The 22,320-nt window shown below is 40.0% G+C and overlaps 1 protein-coding gene across 1 annotated transcript in view; it reads left to right on the top strand.

The window, feature by feature from the left end:
* The window catches only part of adam19a (ADAM metallopeptidase domain 19a), a 166,165-nt gene that overhangs the window by 126,366 nt on the left and 17,479 nt on the right, over positions 1–22,320 (top strand). Inside the window, exons 8-17 of the mRNA XM_046381226.1 lie at positions 254–325; positions 700–866; positions 4,956–5,040; positions 8,051–8,193; positions 8,618–8,795; positions 10,633–10,722; positions 11,893–12,088; positions 14,143–14,251; positions 16,383–16,587; positions 21,722–21,799. Coding sequence (XP_046237182.1) covers positions 254–325; positions 700–866; positions 4,956–5,040; positions 8,051–8,193; positions 8,618–8,795; positions 10,633–10,722; positions 11,893–12,088; positions 14,143–14,251; positions 16,383–16,587; positions 21,722–21,799 — 1,323 coding nt within the window. The remainder of the gene's footprint in view (positions 1–253; positions 326–699; positions 867–4,955; positions 5,041–8,050; positions 8,194–8,617; positions 8,796–10,632; positions 10,723–11,892; positions 12,089–14,142; positions 14,252–16,382; positions 16,588–21,721; positions 21,800–22,320) is intronic.

The raw sequence follows: 22,320 nt of genomic DNA, 5'->3' as shown, positions 1-22,320 counted from the left end.
GTTTAGGGTTCTGTCTGCTACATTAATGCCATGGCAACAGCACATGGTGACCAATAAGAGTCTGGTCCTCTCCTTCTGTAATTTGTATAATTATGATGATGGACCCGGGGTAGAAGCTTCAGTATTAGTGTTGTTTTCATGACTCACTGGTCTTTGCAAAGAACTTTGGAAAGGATTGTCTCTACTATTATATTTTTCTGACCACTGGCCTCATTCTTGGTACTAATACTCCCCCATCTTTCCCGTCCTGCAGTTTAGACGGCAGAATAAGGATTATGAAAAGACCAAGACAAGGATAATGGAAATTGCCAATTACGTGGATAAGGTAAGGCTGATGGGTTCTTCTGCTGCAGACTGCAGTTCTCCAGAGAACAAGCACCTCCATTTAGCAACTAATAGAGATGGTCATACAGTCAGTGCATATCTTGATGTTATTTATTACTAATCTACTTTGAAGTTTGTTGTTTTTGATATTTCAAGTAAATAATGAGTGATAGAAAAGTGTACACACATATCTGCTGTCCAGTGACTCCCCATCAGGATTTAATCAACAGTGTCCTTCAACAGCCCTTAAGGAGCGATTGGGCAGAAATTGCTTTATGTGACCAGACTCTGTTATGGGAGCTCATGACAAGATTATGGACAAAACTCTGTGTGTGGGTACATATTTGTTATCGTTTTTTTTGTGTGTGTGTTTAGTTCTACAGGGCTCTGAACATCCGTGTGCCTCTGATCGGTCTGGAGGTTTGGACCGACAGGGATCAGTGTATTGTCACTGAAGAACCAAATGCCACCCTCTGGTCCTTTCTCCAGTGGAGACAGAAGTTGAAGTCCCGCAAGAAACATGACAACGCCCAGCTGCTGACGTGAGCAATGGACACACGCACACACACGCACAGAATTGTGCTTCCATCACTTTTATGCATTTCCTGAAGACTTACCATACATAACCACTACTTGGCCAACCCTAAGCCTTATCCTCACCTTTAACCTAAACTTAACCTTACCCATACTTCAGTCTTCATCATAAAAATTAATGATTTATTCATGGGGACTTGTGTCTTTTCCCCATAAAAGAGTCAAGTCCCCACGACAACAGATCTGTCTCCCAACAACGTGAGTAATGTACATCCACAACAGCACATAAGCTGTACCGGTCAGGTGCCAAAGAAGCACATCAGCAAACAGTGGCTCATGAGTGTTGGTTCCTACAGTGGTTCTGTTCAGCCACAGTTCTGCTGTGAATGCAAAACTATTTTCACAGCCCAAAACACAAACGATATGGGGACACAAAACTTTGGAAGAAAAGAGATTTGAATAGAAAATCACTTTCACAATTGAGTTTGAGTCGTGGGGCTCAAACCAAAGAAAAAAAAGTGAAATAACACTTTAAAATAATAATGCGACCCTTTCGTCTTTGTATTTGTATAATGAGACTTCTGCAACAAGGAGTCACTAGGAGTGACTTTTTAAACAAGCGTTGAATGTTCAATTCGCAAAAGAAGTGCTAAACACACTAAACACAACCAATGTTCATTTGCAATACAGTAACCCTAGTGGTGACAGCTAGGCAATAGAAAAGTTAGAGTTCCTTAATCATACTTTGGTTTGACATTTGTCTTAGATCAAAAACAGAATACAATGTGTACACCAAGAATATAAAAATAGTTCTTCCTTATACTGAACACAAAAAGCTAGACGGGGAGACTACCTAGATAGCCAGCTGATGCCACAAGAACAGCACGCATTCTGATTAAAGTCCAATAACCTCAAGAACAGCACATTTGGACTAAGTGATTTGTTGGTCAACACAGCAGATAGAGCAAAGTCAAGCAGAGTCGTAGCAGGCCACTGTTTTGAGAGAAAAATTTCTGATAAACCCACTGTACACTGTCTGCTGTCTGCAAGCCCAAAAAATAAACCCACTGTACACTGTCTGCTATCTGCAAGCCCAAAAAATAAACCCACTGTACACTGTCTGCTATCTGCAAGCCCAAAAAATAAACCCACTGTACACTGTCTGCTACCTGCAAGCCCAAAAAATAAACCCACTGTACACTGTCTGCTACCTGCAAGCCCAAAAAATAAACCCACTGTACACTGTCTGCTATCTGCAAGCCCAAAAAATAAACCCACTGTACACTGTCTGCTACCTGCAAGCCCAAAAAGGTAGTAGTGGAGCATTTAGAAGCTAAAGAGACAGATATTTTTCTCTGGAGCTGGTGGAGACCAAAACAGATGAAAGAGGGAGAATATTGGAAATAAATTCGCCAAACAAAACTACAACGTGTCATTGTTCTATGCACAATATGTTTCTAGCAGTACTAGGACAATGCTGGTGACAGTGTGATGAGAGGTAGTCCAAGGCCACGCCCACTTGAAGTGCAGAGTAACTGAGACAGATGCTGGTCAGTGTGGTAGTGGGCAGTATATTCAAAGAGCTGCTTCGGTATCTTGAGCCCCGATTATGTTATGCCGTCGAGAGTCCGTGACTAAACACTTTGAGGACAGCAAGGATGAGTTCACACTCAAGCCTAGACAGCTTTCAGAAACCACCTGTCATTTTATCAGTGCTGCTTGGGAGATGCAGTCCAGTGTGCACCTGACTCGGATACTTTCTGCCTAGAACACGTCAGACAACCTTGCTGAGCATCTGACCAAAAGGGAAGCAACTCTTGTCAGGTCAATTGGTGTTTTTTTTTTGTTTGTTTGTTTTGGTGTTTTAGAAAATTTACTGACATCCATAATTCAGAGGGGGCAAACTAAGCTATCAGTGCTAACAGTTTAGCTGGCCACAGTGAAATGCAAAGAACTTTAATTATGCTTTGCTCATTTGACCTCAAACTCATACAGACATTTTGACCCTAACTCAGCAGGGGATCCCACTCCTTCAGCTTCAGCGCTCTTACTGGAAAAACACTTTGCATATCCATTTTTCCTCACACTGACTGACTTTTTGAGCTAGCTAGGGTTTGGTACTAGTAACTAGTAAAACATGAAAATGTCCAAGTATTTTCCTGTCTCTGCCTCTCTGTTTATTCCTCTGTTCTGGTCACTGAAGATATAAAATTACAACACTGCCAAATTCTAAGGTGACAAACCAGGCAAAGGTTTAGAATCTGGGACTAAAAAAAAAGTGTTGGGGGCTTCAACCCCGAATGCACGAGCCAGGTGACACCCATGCTTACAACAGAAACTAAAGGATCAGCTTGCCGGATTATTTAGGGTTTTACCATAGAAGAACAAGGAAGTGAGAGGGAGTAGGAGAGTAAGAGATCAACAAAGAGACGGTTTCCTGCACAAAATCTTATTTTTCATTCCAGATGCAGCAGTGAAGTCCTGTCTCCTCACCTGCACAAAACATACCGTGACATGACCACCAGCACGGCCGCTTTTTCTTTTTCAAGATCTGTGCATTCATGCAATTTCTGCAGCCTGCAAATTCAGAATTCGCTGAAAACATCTGAAGAAAGACAGAAAAAAAGAAGCAGGCCAGTCTCACTACCACCTGCCACTGCAAAGTGTGCTTAGATCAGATTGCCACCTCATGTAACACTATTGCACTGTTGTGATTCAAGAACTTGCTCTAAACTACCTTTTCTTCCCCATGACTTGAAAATTATGTAAAGTGATGTTATTCTTTTCAAAACATAATTTCCATGAGTCTTTGTGTATTGATGAAGGCATGCATGGATGTCCACAGATGTATTCTGAATTCACCAAGTACTTCAACCTGCAAGATGGCTCTTGAAAATGCAACGCAGCCTGAGTGCAGAGCAGCACTGTGGCTGAACAGATCTAGTGTTGACACTTACATGGGACTGCAGCTGTTTCTACAGCTGCCGACAGCAGCCACTTCACTGCTCGTGCTTTACATTCTCATCTGTGACTGCAAATGCAATTGTACCCTCCAACTCCAACTGTTTCATTCTGACTTAATTATGTGGCTGATATGGACAAGGCATTAGACTCAGTAGACACATGTGTGTGTGCATGTGTGCACGTAAAACTACTTCTATTTTATGTGGACATGAACACACCTATGATAAAACATAACATCATCATCTTCAAATGACCTTAAATAAGTCATTTGATATTAGACATTTCAGTAAGATCAGATTGTGATTTGGCCACTTTGTCCAGTTACTTGTTACTCAGGTCCTGTTTTCAGTAGACATTAGTGAAGTTTTTGGCTCCTCTACCTGCCTCTGTCTAACACCCATTCATTATTGATCTGTCATTCATCCACCATCATTCCCCTCAGGAGGAACTAATCAGTGAAATCTTTGGTGTGAGAACCTGCATACTCTCTGCCCTCCTGATGTTAATACAGAGGTTCATAATCATCATTGTACCTGAGCTAATAAGAAAGCTGATTAACTCCGCTTCCTCCCACATGCACCTCCTATCCCCCTGATGTGCCTCTGTGGCTCTAATGACAGAAACACTCTCAGCTTTGGGTCAGATAATTTCATATTTTGTTAGTGTTTAAATTGAAAAGTAATTAGTTAAACAGAGATTTCATTAAGCAAAAGATCTTGCTTAAGTCGGCTGTAATTGGACTCAGCATGCTGGCAGTAGCAGCAACACAGCCTCACTGGTGCATGCACACACACTGACACACTCTTATACATTCAACCATGAGCAGTAAATTGTTGGCCCCTCTTGCACCGTAATTAGGTGTGCTGATACCAAAGGCGCTGTTTTGTTTTGATTCATCAGACATTGCTTGATTATGTTTTGGGATGCTAAGTGACACTGCCAGCAGACAACATGGTGGGGGTGAGGTTCCTCGCACGCCCTCTTCCATGCCACACAGGCTTGTCATGTCTGCTGCTGTGCACTGCTGTTGCAATCAGTGTGCAACCCCTAAGCCCCTAAGTGAGCTGGGAGGTGATCAAGATTAACTGATTTTCCATTATGTGTGTGTTTGTGTGTCTGCGTGGCTCTGACAGCGGTGTGATTTTCAAGGGGACAACTATCGGAATGGCACCGCTGGAGGGGATGTGCAGTCTGGAAAACTCTGGAGGCATCAATGTGGTACGTTGGAATGCGTTTCTCCTCTTCTCTTCCACTTGCTCATAAGCACTCAGTCCACTTTTCCCCCTCAGTCTTCTCTCCCAGCTTGAATTCATCTTCTATTGATTGTGTATGCTTGTGTGTGAGCAGAATGTCCTCCAAAATATGGACTTTTTGTCATCACTTCTTCATTGCCAAAGTCATGTTCTTCATTTGAATTGAATTGACTTAAGCGTTTTCTTTAGGGTCAAACTTAAAACTAAAAAGTTAAAAGAGTGTGTACTGGTGAGATCTTAAGGTTGTAAAAAAGATGGAAAAATAAATCAATGAATACAGCTTTAAACTCAAAATTCTTCAATTCAGTTTCTGTTGTACATATTCTATTCAATTCAGTTTGTTTATATAGCGGCAATTCACAACAAAAGTTATCTCATGACACTTTCCAATTAGAGCAGGTCTAGACCAAACTCTTTAATTAAACTGTAATACAGAGAGCCCAACATTCCCCCTTGAGCAAGCACTTGGCGACAGTGGCGAGGAAAAACTGCCTTTTAGAAGGCAGAAACCTCGGAGCAGACCCCGGCTCAAGATGGGCAGCCATCTGCATTGACTGGTTGGATTGAGAGAGAGAGAGAGAGAGAGCAAGGGAGAGAGGCAGAGGGGGTGGGGTGTGAGAGAAGGAGCACACAAGCAGAGATGCATAGCAGCAGTAATAATACCAGAAGTATCGGAAATGTAGATAATGATAATGACAATGAAGTATACAGAAGGTATTATGGTGATTTTGATAACAATAGTAGTAACAATAATGGTAGTAGCTGTACTGAGTCGTAACAGATTTAAATCAGATTATGACTAAACAGTAGTAATCGCAGTAGGTTTTGAGCAGGACGACAGCAGGACAGCAGGAAGTCCAATCATGATCGATAGGAATCTGTGGGACAAGAAAGCACAAGGACTCCAGGGAAGAAGTTGAGTTAGTAATATGCATTAATGGGACATGAATGTGTGCAGAAGGAGAGGGAGAGGAAGAAAGAGCTCAGTGCGTCATGGGAGGGCCCCCGGTAGTCTAAGCCTATAGCAGCATAACTATGGGCCGACCTAGGCCAGCTATAACTATAAGCTTTATCAAAGAGGAAAGTTTTTAGTCTACTCTTAAATATACAGAGGGTGTCCGCCTCCCGGACCGAAACCATATGGTTCCATAGTAGAGGAGATGAATAACTAAAGGCTCTGGTTCCCAATCTACTTTTGAGGACTCTAGGAACCACAAGTAGCCCTGCATTTTGGGAAGCTTTGGTGGGATAATAGGGTACTATTAACTCTTTAAGATAGCAGCAACACAGTCTATATATCCTTCTGTAGTTTTGGATTTATTTGTGCAGGTTTCAAAATGTATGTCTCTCAGGGTTATGTAACTATGGAACCTGAGATTGATCTGAAAAAAAAAAAACAAAAATCAGGTGATTATTTTCTTGTTTGTTTGTTGGTGTGTTTTGTACATATCATTTTACTAAGTATTTGTTTTTGGAATACTCCTTTTGGGCTAAAAAGCATACATTCTTTGTCTGAACAACTGGTATTCAGATACTCTAAAGAGCTTCAGTCAGATACACTTACATCAAGGAATTTGCCATTAGCAAGTGGATATACAGTTAGATTTGACTGAACGAGGATTCTGCTGAGTGACTTAATCCCCCTTAATAAGCACCTGGAGGAACATAAATCTTAAATCAACAACACAAAATCCAACATGAGGAGGAGAATGCTGGGGCAGTGGTGAGAGAGCTGCAGTGGCAAACCATGTTGGAGAGGGCAGAATTAGCAGATTAATAGTGATAGTGTCAGATTATAATAAATGCACTTTACACATGCTTATGATTGGACGTTAGTCTGCCCGAAATAAGGCTGTGCTTCTTTCAGTCAGAGATGCTTACACCAAGGAATTGAACATTTATAGCAAATGCTTACACCAGTAGTAAGTTTGGCAGTAAATTACACATTTTAATTTTCATTCTGCTTTACTTCAGGGAAGGGCGCTCTTCTCCGGTGTTGGCTGGTGTATTTTGATATTCAAATCTTGCCTAGTTTCCCTGCAGCTTGAAGGCACCCACCATGTAGTACTGTTCAGCCTGTGTAGCTGTATGGCTTCGTGTGTGTGCAGACTGAATGGATGCAGACAGAGAGATCGATAGCTTTTCCAAGCGTGATTAGTTTCTAATAGACTGTTAGTTCTCCTGTGGGCAGAGGTGGCGTAAAGAATCCAAATGTCCTGGGGCTGACTGAGTCACTCTGAGATGGTGTGTCCCTCAGAGCACTGGACAGCATGCGAAGGATTTCACTACAGAACATCAGTCCCTGTTTTTATACAGTATGCATAATTCAGAAGCAGAGCCAAGAGTGAATGACAGCTTTCAGCAGATCACAGAGGAGCTAAACTTATCTGAGTTCTGTCACTGGTGTTTGTGTTCATGCAGCTCTGTTGTGACTTTGACTGTTTTTTACCTTCGGAACAAGGACTTTATAACTGTGTCTTTCTACAGGAGTTCAACTTAAAACCAGCCGGCATCCAACCACTTCAAACATGTACTGATTTTGCACCTATTTTCTTTGAACATTTTTTTCTGTATTGTGTTCCATTCAGTGTTATATATCTCAGCTAGCCATTAAGTAAGTCCAGTTTTAAAGACTTTGAAGGTTTTAAAGCCTTTGAAGGCTCCAGGTTCACTATGTGGCAATTATGGTAATTTGATAATTGCGTATTTGCTTTAAATACTGGATGCAACAGTCTGTACCAAGCACAGAATAAACTGAAGTAATAAAGGTGATAAGGTGTACCTGTGTACACCTGCATTATTACATATTCCTGAGGAGTGTCTCCATAGTGTTTAGGTCAGCAGGCCATATATGATCTGGCATATGAGAGTAGGCTGTTGGGCTGAATAGCTGGGTGCTCAAACAAACATGCCTATCAGCCTGCACATGATGTTATCAGAGTTATGTGGAAGACCTCCCTCTAATACTCCCACAGGACCACTCGGAGCTGTCCATCGGCGCCGCGGCCACCATGGCCCATGAGATCGGCCACAACTTCGGTATGAGCCACGACCATGACGGCTGCTGCGTGGAGGCCACCGCTGAGCAGGGAGGTTGCGTCATGGCTGCCGCCACTGGGTAGGCCTCAGGCACAGCATCAGGCTTCAGCACAATCTTGTTCACACTCAGCTGTTGGCACTACCAGCATATGAATAACACTTTCATCAGCTGAAGGCAAAAGCAAATGACATATTAATGTGGCTGTCCAAAGAACTTGTCAGACGTAAAAACAAACTTTTTACTACTATATTATGACTGTAATATATTTTTTTAATCAACAACAGAACAGAACACCAACAACAGAATGAAACAAAAAAAACAATAAAAGAAAATGTTTCCCTGTAGTGAAAGCTTTTGTATGTTGTCCTACAATGCCCCAAAGCATCACATAGAAACACAAGGAACGTCTCAGCAAAGCAAAACAGGAAAGAATAATTATGTCATATATTTTTCAGTACCAAATTTTTCTCCTCAAAAGTTGAATGAAAATGTCCCTGCCCAGGCATCCCTTCCCACGCGTCTTCAGTCGCTGCAGCAAACGTGACCTGGACAGTTATTTCCAGAAGGGAGGGGGCATGTGTCTCTACAACATGCCCAACATGAAGGACCTGGTGGGGGGCAAGAAGTGTGGGAACGGCTTTGTGGAAGACGGAGAAGAGTGTGACTGTGGAGAACCTGACGTGAGCATCTTTGTTCCTTCATAGATGTTAAGCACACACAGCTTTTGATCAAGCTTTTTATGACAATAAGACTCCAGGAATAACCATCACTGCATCCAAATGATGCTTATCAAGAAAAAGTTCCAGCACATAAGATGCAACACATCTGTCATATTGTAAACCTTCCAGTCTTTATGCTAAGCTATGCTAACCAAATGCTGCTATAAACAAACCAAAAAAAAGAAGTCATTTTTAGATGCCATTGGTGGAAAAAGACACATTATTTTGTCACTTTTACTTCAGGTTTTACTCATAGCCTCATCATTAATACGATGAGATAAGATATGATAATCCTTTAATAGTCCCATAACTGGGAAACTGCAGTGTTACAGCAGCCAAAGGGATACAGAGGGTGAAGAGCATGCAAAGATAAGAGCAGGATGTGCATTCAAAAAGAATTAATACAAAGGGAACAAGCACATGCAGTTGTTCCCTGCGTTGTGTTTATCCAGTACAGCTAAAAGATTGCTGAATGTTTCGTCAAATCGGGATGAAGTCTTGCGCTTGATAAGCCTGGATGTTAAGCAAAGCTTCTTGTTCAAGCAGCAGAGGAAACTGAAAACAGAGGAAGCAAATTGGTAGCTGACAGCAGCAACGCCGCTGATTGGGCTGTTTGTTGTGACTTCCACTCAGAGCAGAGCTGACGCTGCTGACAAGCTACCTGTTCTTAGCATTGCAAATGAAACGAGCTACAGAAGACTGCTTAATGGTCTCACCTTGTGATCTCCCCCACCGGAGACAAATACATGATACACATATGGGTGTGGAGGTCCAGGTTGTAAAGTAAATCCAGTCCTCTTTTCTTGTTTTTTTCAAGCAGGAAAGACAGAATCCATGCAATGCCATTTATTTAAAGCTAAACTTTTTTACATTTTGAAAATCTAGTAAGACAGCTTTGAACAGGATGTGGGTGTGTTGAAAGTCAGAGAGGCATTTCAGTTTTAAAATTCAAACCACATTGGCTCAGTCTTGCTGTTTGAATGAAAATCACACTACAAACAACTCAGTGCTTTTTGTTGTTGTTGTTGTTAATTCCTCCTGAGTTTCTTCCTGCTGGTATAATTGGCTTTTTTTTCTCTTGCTTGTGTCAACTCCCACATTTGTTTTGAGGGCAACTGTGGCTTGGCAGAGGGTGCCATGGCAACAGGGAGGTGCTGTGTGTGTGTACATTGTATGACATAAGAGCAGCAGCAAATCATTTCTCTGGAGTGTTGTTGTTGTTGTTGTTGTTCCTGACAACATCTGTTGAAGTTGTGATATGTCAGTCACAGCTGTCAAACATCTGTCACCTTGAAACTGCTGCCCAGACGTCTCTGATATTTGCATACCACATGAGTACCGCTTTTCCAATGAGTTATTTGACATAAATGGTTTGTTTCTTAAAATTCTTGGTTCATCCTTAAGACCTCTTGACCTCTCATCTTCTTGATGCTGACTTCTGATCAGAGTTAATTTATTAACAACCCATTAGCATTTTTACAAATGCACACTTTGAAAGTTGTAAGAACCCTCTTAATGACTTAATAACATTTATAACTGCTTATTTAATGCTTAATCAGCATTGTGTGGAGTAAAGGTTTGAATAAAATGTTGAATAAAATTTGTTGATATGTTAAAGTCCTGCACTGCAATGTTTATTACAGTTTATTGGTGACTTACTCACATATGACTGCTGACGCTGATGTTTACATATATATGCTAAAATAAAATGTGGGTCATATTAAAGTGTGGCTTACTACATTAGAGGTGTGTGTTCAGCCAGTGTTGATTTAGTGTGTGTTTGTGTGACTGTTTATAGGAGTGCACCAATGACTGCTGCAATGCCAATAACTGCACCTTGAAGGAGGACGCACAGTGTGCCCATGGAGTGTGCTGTGAGGGCTGCAAAGTAAGAAACACACACACACACACACACACACCCATGCTGGCAGAGTGGTGTTGGAAGGGGCTCAGCTCAGTAATATTTCAGAATCATTAGTTCACTGTCAGTCATAATATCAGTGTGTTGACATACTGTACCCTCTACATGTGTCAGCTCCCATCACGTTCACATTGCACCTCCGCTTTTCATCTCTGTTCTCATCTTACAGTTCAAATGCACATCCTGACATCTTATTGTAAAACCCACAACTGTGAACCCAAATTGTGTCGAGCTTTAACCTGAGACAGGAGACAAAATCCTGAGGGCTGGTAATAACTCAGGTGCTGTCTGAAGAAGAGGTGCCACTCTTCCTCTCATTCTGTTTGTGTTCTTCTCATTACACATTTTTTATACTTATCACTCAGAGGTACACATTTCATTTCAGCATATTTTCATACCTTGCATACGTTTCTTCTGCTATTTTACAGACTTTTTTTAATCTATTGTTTTTGCTAAGTCTCTTAAAGCCACTTTTAATTTCTTTCAAAAATACCCATAAAGCTGCACTTACATTATATATTATTAAACACTGTTATATAATAATGGATGAGATGAAATCAAATGAAAGGTGTAGGTCAGAGTGAAACTCTGCCGCTCTAAGGAGATTTCTGTCCTCTTTTAGCCGTTTTTTTTGGTATCTATAAGCTGCCATGCACTACCAGCTCAGCAGCAAACAGATACAGTAGCATGTGAACACAGTGGGGCAGTTAACAGCTAAACTTCAGCTGAATTTAAAGTTATGTTCTGCAGTTTTGACCAATGCTTGTCTGCACAACATGAGTTTGTAAAGGTATAATAACCTACCCACCTCACATAGTGACATATGTAAAAATACTAATGCTTAGTCTTCTAGCCTCTTATTTTTCTACTTCTGCTTCGTGTTAAGATGATCAGGCTTGTTGGAGTGTCATTACTTTGTAATTTTATTTATTAATAGCAGGGTTAGCCATAATTTAAACATACTAAAAACTGATAGAATAAAAGTCTTTAAACTAGATACTTTAGTCCATCAACTAGACAGAGTCCACTATGCATCGTCCCTCTGAGAGTCACCACGTAGTCTTCATGAAGTTTCAGATGTCTTGTGTTCACCCTTCATGTCCCTCACCTCCACTGCTTGTTCCCCGTCTCTGCTAGTTGAAGCAGGTGGGTACCATGTGCCGGGGGCCAGCTGGGGCATGTGACCTGCCAGAGTACTGCACCGGGGCCTCTCCTTACTGTCCCGCCAACGTCTACCTGCTGGACGGCTCTTCTTGCCAATACGGGCTGGCTTACTGTTATAACGGCATGTGTCTCACCCACGAACAGCAGTGTCTGCAGCTCTGGGGCTACGGTAATGAAAACTCTTCTAACATGTTCACTCAGTATTATTCAGTGTTACATTGAAGTACATGCCCTCAGAGCAGTGTTAAGTCTTTATTTAAACACTCTAAAATGAGAGATTTACCAGCGGGGGTTCAGTCAGTACTTTTTTAACACTATTGGTCATTAAAACTGCTTTACAGTGTAAATGTATTGCGTGTCTGCGTTGATTTCTAAAATAAATAACATGAGCTGGGAGTAGTATGTGAAAATAAACATCAAAGCTGGACATATTTGTTCTTTTTCCTTCTTGGATGTGAAAGCTGCATTTACAAGCATGACAGTGTTTGTACAGCAGCACAATAGAGCATGACAGATCAAAGTGACACTGACATTTCACGTGCCTCATCTTATTTTATTGTTCAGCATTGTTTTGTTTTTTTTCATTGAAACAATGCCTTTCTTCGACAGCAGATCCACTGTTTGGAGAAAGCTGAGAGTTTGAGAACAGAGTTGTCATAATGTATTAAGAACAAAGTTTGAGCATTGAGTAAAAAACAAAAAGCAATGACGTTGTAAAGATGAAGTCGTAAATCAAAAACATTAACATTCTGACAGCAATCGATAATTCAAAAGAAATCTGTGGCTGTTATACGTCTGTGATAAGCTCATCCAATGACAGGATGATCTGTTGCTGCCTGATCTACCTATGCACCTGCCTAGACATGTGCACTCATCCCTTTGCCCTCATTGCTCGTGACCAGAGAGGTGCATATATTGATAAGGCTATTACTAATTACTGACTAAGCTAGCACGAACAATTATTGTTCATTAGGGCACTTGACAATGTACTGGGCTTTTGAAGTGAAGTTGGTTTTTAAAACTAACTTCTTCTTTGGAGTGCAGTCCATTTATGGTGAGTATTTTGCCACCAGCTGGAGCTACAGGGATGTTAGTGTAGTCAGACAGCGTGCATTAAATTTATACTTTCAAAATGTAGCTTGCAGTTCCTTGTTCATGTAATGCCCACAAACCGTTGCTTTAAAATCCCAATTCTAATGCTCCATCATACTTTTTAACTTTACACCACCACAGTCTTCATTTGTTTTAATTAGTTCTGTCCTGTAAGACTGTTTTGCCTGTGGACTTTTTTTTATTGAGCAGCCAGAAGGTCTCCAACGTTAGTTCAGAGAAGTGCTAATTGAACTGCATGATTATTTTGGAGGCTGCAGTTTCTGGTTCTGTTACCACATTGTGTTATATAGAGAAGTGCTTCTGTTATTTTGTTTAGTCCATTTCATTTTTGAATATAAAGTTTATTGTAGGGCTGTATTATGAGACTGCATTAGTTTTAACTAAGTGTAGCTAATAAACTGAGTGTGTGCAGTGTGTGTTTTGCCTAGCCTAGCACAAGGAATGTTGGCAACAGGCAGACAGCTTGATCAACAGTGAAACAATTCAATGTTCCAACATTTACAATGGTACCTTGTTTGCATCTTTATGTTGCTTACTTAACTTCTGTAGAAATAGAAAACATTTCGAATCAAAATGTCCTGTCCTCACAGTAGAGTTGCCTGATTCTTGCTCTGACACCCAACAAGCATATTTCCCAAAATGTCTGGCTGTTCTCAGAAACTCATCAGAATCAGAATCAGAATTCTTTATTTGTCACATGTGGATGTGCATCCACAGTGAAATGAAAAAACAACACTCCTTTTTACAACTGTGCAAAAATAATAAAAATACAATTGACATGAGATTTTGACATGAGACATTTTTTTTTTAAGATAAAAAGTTAAAAAATAGAATAGAATAGAATAGAATAAAAAATAAAAAATAAAGATAGAGATCTAATAAAGATAGAGATCTATATGCCCCATGCCTCTAACTGTAGCTGAAAGTGCCTTTACACTGTGTATATGGTGGGCACTGTGATCTTCATTGATCATGTCTACAATACATGCATATGAGTGAGACCAGCATTAACTCTGTTTATCTACTGACAAGAGCTTTGTTCTCTGTGAGGGACGACATTGCTAACATTGTTTGGTAATTGTTATGTATGTGTTTGTGTTGTGTTTCCAGGAGCTCGACCAGCCCATGATGCGTGCTTTGAAGATGTTAATGCAGCAGGTAATGCTTTTGGGAACTGTGGCAAAGATGAACATGGCAACTACATGAAATGTGAGAAAAGGTAAGAGATCCTAAGAGATACTGACACATTGATGCTGGGACTATTGTCTGTAGAGTGACTTCGAACTATTACAAGATAATGTTAGCTAGCAACTTTCAGCAACAGTTTTGAGGGTTGGAAGAGCCTTTTTGTCAACAGCCACATCTTCCTAATTTATAAGTAAACTTACATCGATAAATACACACCACGCACACATACGGCCTATCACAAGGAAAACAACTGAAGGAGAACAACAGGAGAATGGCCAGATATTGCCAGTGTGGAGATTATTCACGTATTAAAAACAGACACATAGTGCATCTGCATATCTTCTAATCAGCTCTCTGACTCACTGTGGCCAGAAAACACTCTAGTAAGTCCCTTGGGACTCCGTAATGGATTTGGGCAGTGGCAGATCATACAAGGCAGCCATCAACCACCTTAATCCACAGCCTCATTTACATAGTTAAGTCGCTAATTTGGCTCCATTAATTATCTCTGGCACTGAGCCAAGGAGGCCTGTGTTCACAGTGTACAGAGGGCCTGACTCTGTGTGTAAATGAGTACTGTGCAACTTAGGATGAATGATGACAAACTCACTTCAGCAAGAGCGTTCTTGCTAACAGCAGGGGAGATTTGAAAAGAAAGAGAACGCAAAAAGAAAACGTAAGTTAACTGTAATAGTGAGAAATCAGAATTTAAGTTTTATTGAAGCTGTACTTCTTTTTGGCCACTTGGGGCAGTAGAAAAAGCTAAAAACACAAAATCTGACACAAAAAGACCATGTGAAGTTGTTACACACCCACAAAAAGTAACTAGAAAGGGCTAAGGGGTTACAACACCATTGGCAGGTGACAAAAGGAAGGTAACCAGATTTTCTAGGTTTGAACAGTAAGGGAAACATTTGGGATAATGTAAGCACACGCTGCAATATAAAATAAATAACAAAGGTCTACTTGTTTTTCGACAATTTAATGTTATATGTTATTCCTTTAATATGAAAGGTACAGTATTTATTATTACATAATATATTATATTAGTTTTCCCCCAGTAAACAGTTGTATTCTCTACCATGTGAGATAAAGCTTTATTTTGGTGAGTACAATGGGTGATTTGACTGCTCTCTTGATTTGAACCGAATCATGAATAAGAATAATTACAAGGAATTTCAGATATTGATGTGTATTGGTTCAAACTTTTATCTGGTGGTGGGACTTTGTCAGTTCTTTTAGAATATTTTATATTTTGTAAAGGGAAAATGAACAGTAAAGGAGGAAGATAATTTGTTTTCAAGGCTTTACTTATTAATCAAAATGGCAAAATCATTTATACTGTAGTAGATAAGAAACAAATGCTTAAATCATATAGATATTTTTACAATGCAAAACTAACTGCCAGCATTTCTTGTACAAAAATAAATGTGTGCAGGGTGGTCAAGTCACGATCCTCACCTATACAGTACAGTTACTCTCCTTGTGCATTGTATTCGTTCACAAATACATTCCCATCTTACGTACAGAATTTCTTTATGGTGTTAAATGTGTTTAATGTAAAGTACGGTATGAAAGTGAAATGTATATTGTTTACTGAGAGTTGAATGAGAGTACATATACAACTGAAAATGAAAGTGAAAAAAGATGTGTAAACGATTGTTAAGATTGAATAGAAAGCAAATTTCAGGGCCATCAAGGTTGCATTTACAGTCAGTGCAAAGTGCAAAGCATGTAGATGCAATTTCATCCTGCAGTACACATAGAGTACACTGGCTGTTGTGGTCAGTTCAATTACTTGCCAGATGAAAATTCCATTGACTTGTGGTCTGGGCACACCTTAAATGCATAATATGCAGGGATTTGGGAAGAAAAAAGATGTATAGACAAAAGAATATCCCTCTCATTCCTCACACAGAAGTGTGGTGGTGTCTGTATATCTACAGACCCTTCCCTCTGCCTGTATTTTTTTATTGTCTCATTATTTGGCAGTGTTTGGTATGTTTCTGGACGTCAGCAATTCCGGCAGAAGATAGCTGATCACTGAGGTCTCATTCCCAGTTCATCACATGACTGTGTGGTACTGTTAAATGGAGATCTTTTGATTTGCCCTTAAAAAGTTGAAGCTAGATGTTTCTTTGTATGTGTTTGTATCTGTCCAGTGATGCCAAATGTGGTAAAATCCAGTGCCACAGTGCAGCCAAGAAGCCCAAAGGCACCAATGCCGTGTCCATCGACACCACCATCAAGACAGATGGCATCGAGGTGAAGTGTCGCGGCACCTACGTCTACAGCACCCAGGATGGCCAGGGCGACCTGCCAGACCCTGGCCTTGTTATGACTGGCACCAAGTGTGGAGAGGGCAAGGTTGGTCCACACCAGGCTGGGCTTTAGAAACCAGAATAGGACTCATTCAAATAAGTGACTTAATTTGAATTACTTTATTTATTCTCTTTAACCCATCACTGATTGAAACACACACACATGTAACATGCAGTGAAACACACAGGAGCAGTGGACTGCTCAGGCACCTAGGGAGCAATTGGGGGTGTTAAGTAAGTTAAGGCACATCAGCCGGCTAATGGGAGGGGGGGGGTGGCATTATTAATCACTCCACCACACCCAGATTTTTCCTGCCACTCCAGGGGGAATCGAACCTGCGACCCTCCAGTCACAAGCTACTTCTCCAACCTCTAGGCCATGGCTGTGAACAACAAATTGATTAATGTCATTATAATAATAATTGTTGCACTGTCATAATAGACTATCCCAACATTTTATAACAAATGAGCAATGAATCAGTTTGGTGTGACATAGCCCTGTTATTCCATGTGAGTGAGTATGATCTTTCCTGTAGGATTTACTGTAGGACAATTATTTCATATGAACACCTTCCTGTTTTTTGAACTGCAATTGAAGAGGGTGTAGAGAAGGGTACTGGGCAGCACAACACATTTTAGTCAAGGATTTAAACCTGTGTTGTCAAAAAAAATTGCCAGAGCCATATTTTACCTCTTTACTAGACCTTTCTGCTCTGTCTGTCAAACCTCATGAATGAGGAGACAATCAAATTTTCTCATTCTTCATTTTATTTCATCACTTTTGGCACTCATTCATCTTCATCTGTTGCTGATGAATGTTTATTAATGAATGCTTATTAACTAAAGAAAACCTAATTTTTCTAATAAGCACCTAATTTCCCCTCAGGGTTGAATAAAGTCATCTATCGAAAAACCTGAAAACTAACAGGCACCTGCTTTTATTTAAGTATTCTAAATGTGTACAGCAACATTATATGTAGTAGAAAAACACATTTTCCTTCATTATTTCCTTTTTCCATTTGCAAAACCTATAAAGACTGGATAAAGAACGCACACTGACTATTTCTATAAACACACAGGAACTTTTCAGTTTTAGCAGTCAGGAAGGAGAGCATATTGAACAACTGGGTGAATACAGAGAGAACACATTGTGATAACAGGTAGGTTATGACAGCACGATGATTTTCCCGTGTTCCAGTGCCAAAACAAAAAAGTACCCTTCAATTTATTGTGTAAGTCATGTTAAAAAAGGGCTATGGATTTATAATCCTTCAACACTATGTGTAGTTTGATTTTATTTGCCAACTGTCAGCAACATGCGACCAAGACTAGAGCAGACCTGGTCCACAAGAAGCTGTCTGTTCTGGATCAGAGGATAGCCTGTTAAAGTGAGAATCTGCACTCCACAACTGCGCTGTGTGTTTCTGCAGTTCAGCAACACTAACAGAGCAATGAGTTTTCTCCAATGAAACAGTCACTTCAAGTCAGTGTGAGGAGTCAGAATCTCCCAGTTCAACTTTTATACTGATTATGAAATATCTGAATCACAAAAATCACTATTTGAATCAAACGGTTGTGAAATAGGAGATGTGCAAAAGGCTATACCAAACAGAGCTTGTCATTTTTGTCAAATATGTCTCATGCTGATCTCATTTTCAAGTTGTAGATATTATTTATGCTGGAATTCAAAAGTGTTTCTGCCTTATCAAATAAGAGATGATTACAGATCTTCAAGATTCTGGTGTTTTAAACGTTAGCCTTATATTTACATGTTTTGGTGTGTAAATGAGTCATACTTACCAAAAGTTTTGAAATTGGTCCAGAGGATCTCCTCAGCTAGCAGCCACGATATGGCTGTGTTATCCTTTGCGGCAAAAGCTTTTTTTTTTGCCACTCACAGGCTGAGATTGTTACTTAAAGTGTCTGACAACATTTGAAAAAGGATCCCTACAGAAAGAGGCCTTTTTGATAAAGAGTAAAATCCATCCATCCATCCATTTTCTATACCACTTATCCATCAGGGTCACGGGGAAGCTGGAGTCTATCCCAGAGAGGCGGGGTTCACCCTGGACTGGTCGCCAGTCAATTGCAGGGCTCAACACACAAAGACAAACAACCACACACTCTCACACGCACACCTAGGGGCAATTTAGAGTAGCCAATTAACCTAATGTGCATGTTTTTAGTGTTGTGGGAGGAAGCCGGAGAAAACCCACGCAGGCACAGGGAGAACATGCAAACTCCACATAGAAGGGCCCAGGCCAGGATTCGAACCTGGAACCCTCTTGCTATGAGGCAACAGTGCTAACCACTCCACCACCGTGCCGCCCAAGAGTAAAATCTTTTTTGTTTAATCAGAACCACAAGTCTCACTCTGAAATCTCACAAAAAAAAAACTGAGAATTCAGAGCGACACTTCTTCGTCGTTGACACTTATGTTTCTGGTTTTGGTGAGTATGATTCGAAATATGTAAATGTAGGTGCCAGGTTTGAAAAGATGAGAATTCTCCTTTAATTAGATATTCAAATTTAAGAAATGACAATGTGAAAGGTTTCACTTATCACAATAAACTCATAACCAGCTAGCTGGCGAACATAGCAGAGCATTTAGTAACGAAAGAGACACTTGTTTTTTTTTGTTTTTTTTTTTAATATGGCAGAGACCAAAATAGAGTGAAAAGGACAAGGAATGTCGTGGATTCAGATGTTGGCTTTAACAACTTTTGAAGATCAGCTCAAACTTAGAAATCCTTTCAGTACAGGCTCCCCCTAAGTGGATGAACATGTGCAGAAATAACATCTTTCATTCCAAGTAAAGGCGGTTATCAGTTGTCTGCGTTACCACTGAGATTAGTCACTAAAATTCTCATTTTGAATAAATTAGCAAAGTTTCATATTGGCCCACTTCACATAAGACTAAATGTCACAGGGACCCAGGAGGTCTGTTTGTGTTTGCCTAGATGAATTTTTCTTACACTGATTTTGGATGCAAGTCAGATGATAAGTGAAATATAAATTTTCAAGTAACTCCACCTACAGACCCAGACAAAAGTCATACAAAACAAGGGTTTAATTATGCATGTGCAATACATATATATGAAAATGCGCTCATTCAGAGAGTAATATGTGCAGTTTCCTCCATTCCACCAGTAAATTCTATTTCACTCTCTGTCTATATTGCTTTCCCTCTGCAGCACAGTCCAGCCACCTGAATTCCATTTCAGCTATTGTGCGGGCTGCACTGAAAGGACTGAATTGCACTCTATGAGTAATATATTATAAATAGGCAGCAGAGAATATTGTCTGCCATCCAGCATGATGAATTTTGAGTCATCATATTGAACAGGCCTTTTCTCAGCAATAAACGCATACATGGCACAAAGCTGCTGCTTTTAATCACGCAATCACAAAGTCACCTAAATTGATTCCCCTGCTAACAATAACACAGCAGCAACACACAAAGCAGAAGACACAGTACGAATGCAGGAACTTATATTAGTGTGAATATAACTCAGTGATGGAGTGAATGAAAAGTAAATAAGACAGAGACATGAAAATGAGAAATTTTAGAAGATAAATAATAACTATAAGTATAATTTACAAATAGGAACTGAGGTTTGAATTATTAAAACAGTTAAACAAGTGAAAATGGAAGAATAATTTGTTTTTTTTAAAGAAAAGCAGTTCCAAAAAAATATGTTTTTACGAGACATTAAAAAGAAGACCTAGAGCTGTTATCCTGGTCTTCCCTGGTATGTCATTCCAGTTTTGTCACACCCTGACTCTAAAGGCTCGGCCTCCTCTGGAAAGGAAGTTTAGGTATTGGGTGGAAGTACATCAGACGAATCAAAGACATGCTTTTCAGAACTAGTTCTACTTTAGTGGATTTAAAGACACTTGACAAGATAAAAGTGAGTAATGGTAAGGACAAGTAGGGAGACTGAATGAAAGAAGTGAGTTGGATGAATGCTGACTGTACAGGAGGATGATTTCATTTCAGTCACGATTAGACGCTGAGTATTCACCAACTTAAATGATAGCAGGGTGCTAGGTGTTTTATGGAAAAGGTCAGGGAGAGCTTGAGAAGAGCGATAATTGCATTCCTAACAGCTTGAACCTTAATAGAGAAAAATGATAATAAACTCTTCACATTTATCAGTTGAGGACTCAGTAAAACTTGGGAGAGAGTTTTATGAACTGCAGTTTGCCAGAGAATCCTCCAACAAGACTGAAAAAGACTTTTTACTGCTGTTTTTTTTACATGAAGTCACAATATTTTTCAGTGTTCACAGCCAATGATTTTCAAACCAACAGTTTTATCATTTTTACACCTCGCCTACTGTTGTAAAAGGAGTAGTTCACCATTTTTGGAAACGTGTGTTGCGCTTGCAATCAGAAGATTGATACGTATGATTAGCCTAGCTTAGCATAAAGACAGGACGCAGGACAGCTAGCCTGGCTATGTCCAAAGTTGGAAGATACACAGACAGACACCTCTAACGCTCTCTAGATACTATTTTTACACCTAGCATTAACCCAGGAATCGCTTTCGTGTTATTTAGTTTTAATGCGGAAAAGCCTGGAAATGTGTTGTGTTTTAGTTCTTTTTTGTTCTTTTCACTTGCAGACTTATGGAGATGTAACTAAATCAAAAATGACCTGTAACCCAATTTTGACTTTATAAAAATGATAATTAGAAGAAAAATAATAATTATGAAGTTTATTTGTAAAGCACTTTTCAAAACTAGTGTTAAAAAGCAGTAACAACAAAGAGAAAGGAATGGAAACAAAAGGCCACTGAACCAATCCTAAGACAGTATTTTAATTTGGAATGACTTGATTACCATTCCAAGTCCAAAATTTTCCTGACAGCATTAATGTCAGTGGTTATTAAAATGAATAGCAACAGCAGAGACAAAATGTGTTTGGTAAAAGTAGCTCAATAAACATCATTACAAGCTGTAAAAGTCAGTCTATAAAATGAGTGATTTTGGAAGTGATTTAAAACAGGAGGCTGATGCTGCTTTCCGAATGTCCTCAGGCACCCAGGTTGTCTAAAGCCCAAGGGCACTGGCAGTAGGCTGATCAAAGTCTGTATATGTGTGTGTGTGTGTTTGTGTGTGTATGTGTGTCTGTAATCTTTAACACAGCATGTGATCATTCTGCTTGTGTTGCCACAGGTGTGCAGAGACCGCCGATGCCAAAATGCTTCTTTTAGTGAGCTGGAGACTTGCATCGCACGCTGCCACGGCAACGGGGTAGGCACAGAAACAAACATACACACACATTTACACTCACAAGCATACAGAGTCATGCAACAGATGCAACTCTCTTAGCTGCCGGGCATGGTTAATCTTATTGTCACACTGTGTCCTTGGGCAAAGTTAACGCTTTGCACCACTGTCACCAAGACTGTCGTAAAAAGCAGGAAAATAGATGGCTGGAACACAACAGCAACTGAAGTGATGAACTATTTATTGGAGCAGTACAAGCAAGCCTGAGGCAGATAAGGAGGAATCATACATAGTTTATGAGTCAGTAACCAAGCTCTGGAGTGGAGTGTTTGGGGCTTAAACACTTGTTACTTTAAGAGAGGATGTAGAGGTAGATATGGTTTATTTATCTTGAAACTCTGACTTTGACCTCTGAAATTATTGCTTAAGGTGCAGGCAGCAGTTCTAATCCGATACACTTTTTTATCAAATTCAGTGAATAGCTGCTCATGGTATCACCGGCTGTCTATTCTGTGTGTATAAAGAATCAGGTGTGCGTATACAGC

The sequence above is a fragment of the Scatophagus argus genome, chromosome 23 (assembly GCF_020382885.2).
Source record: "Scatophagus argus isolate fScaArg1 chromosome 23, fScaArg1.pri, whole genome shotgun sequence".
Taxonomy (NCBI): Eukaryota; Metazoa; Chordata; class Actinopteri; family Scatophagidae; genus Scatophagus; species Scatophagus argus.
The sequence above is the reverse complement of the archived record's forward strand: the minus strand, read 5'-3'. Positions and strand labels throughout refer to the sequence as shown.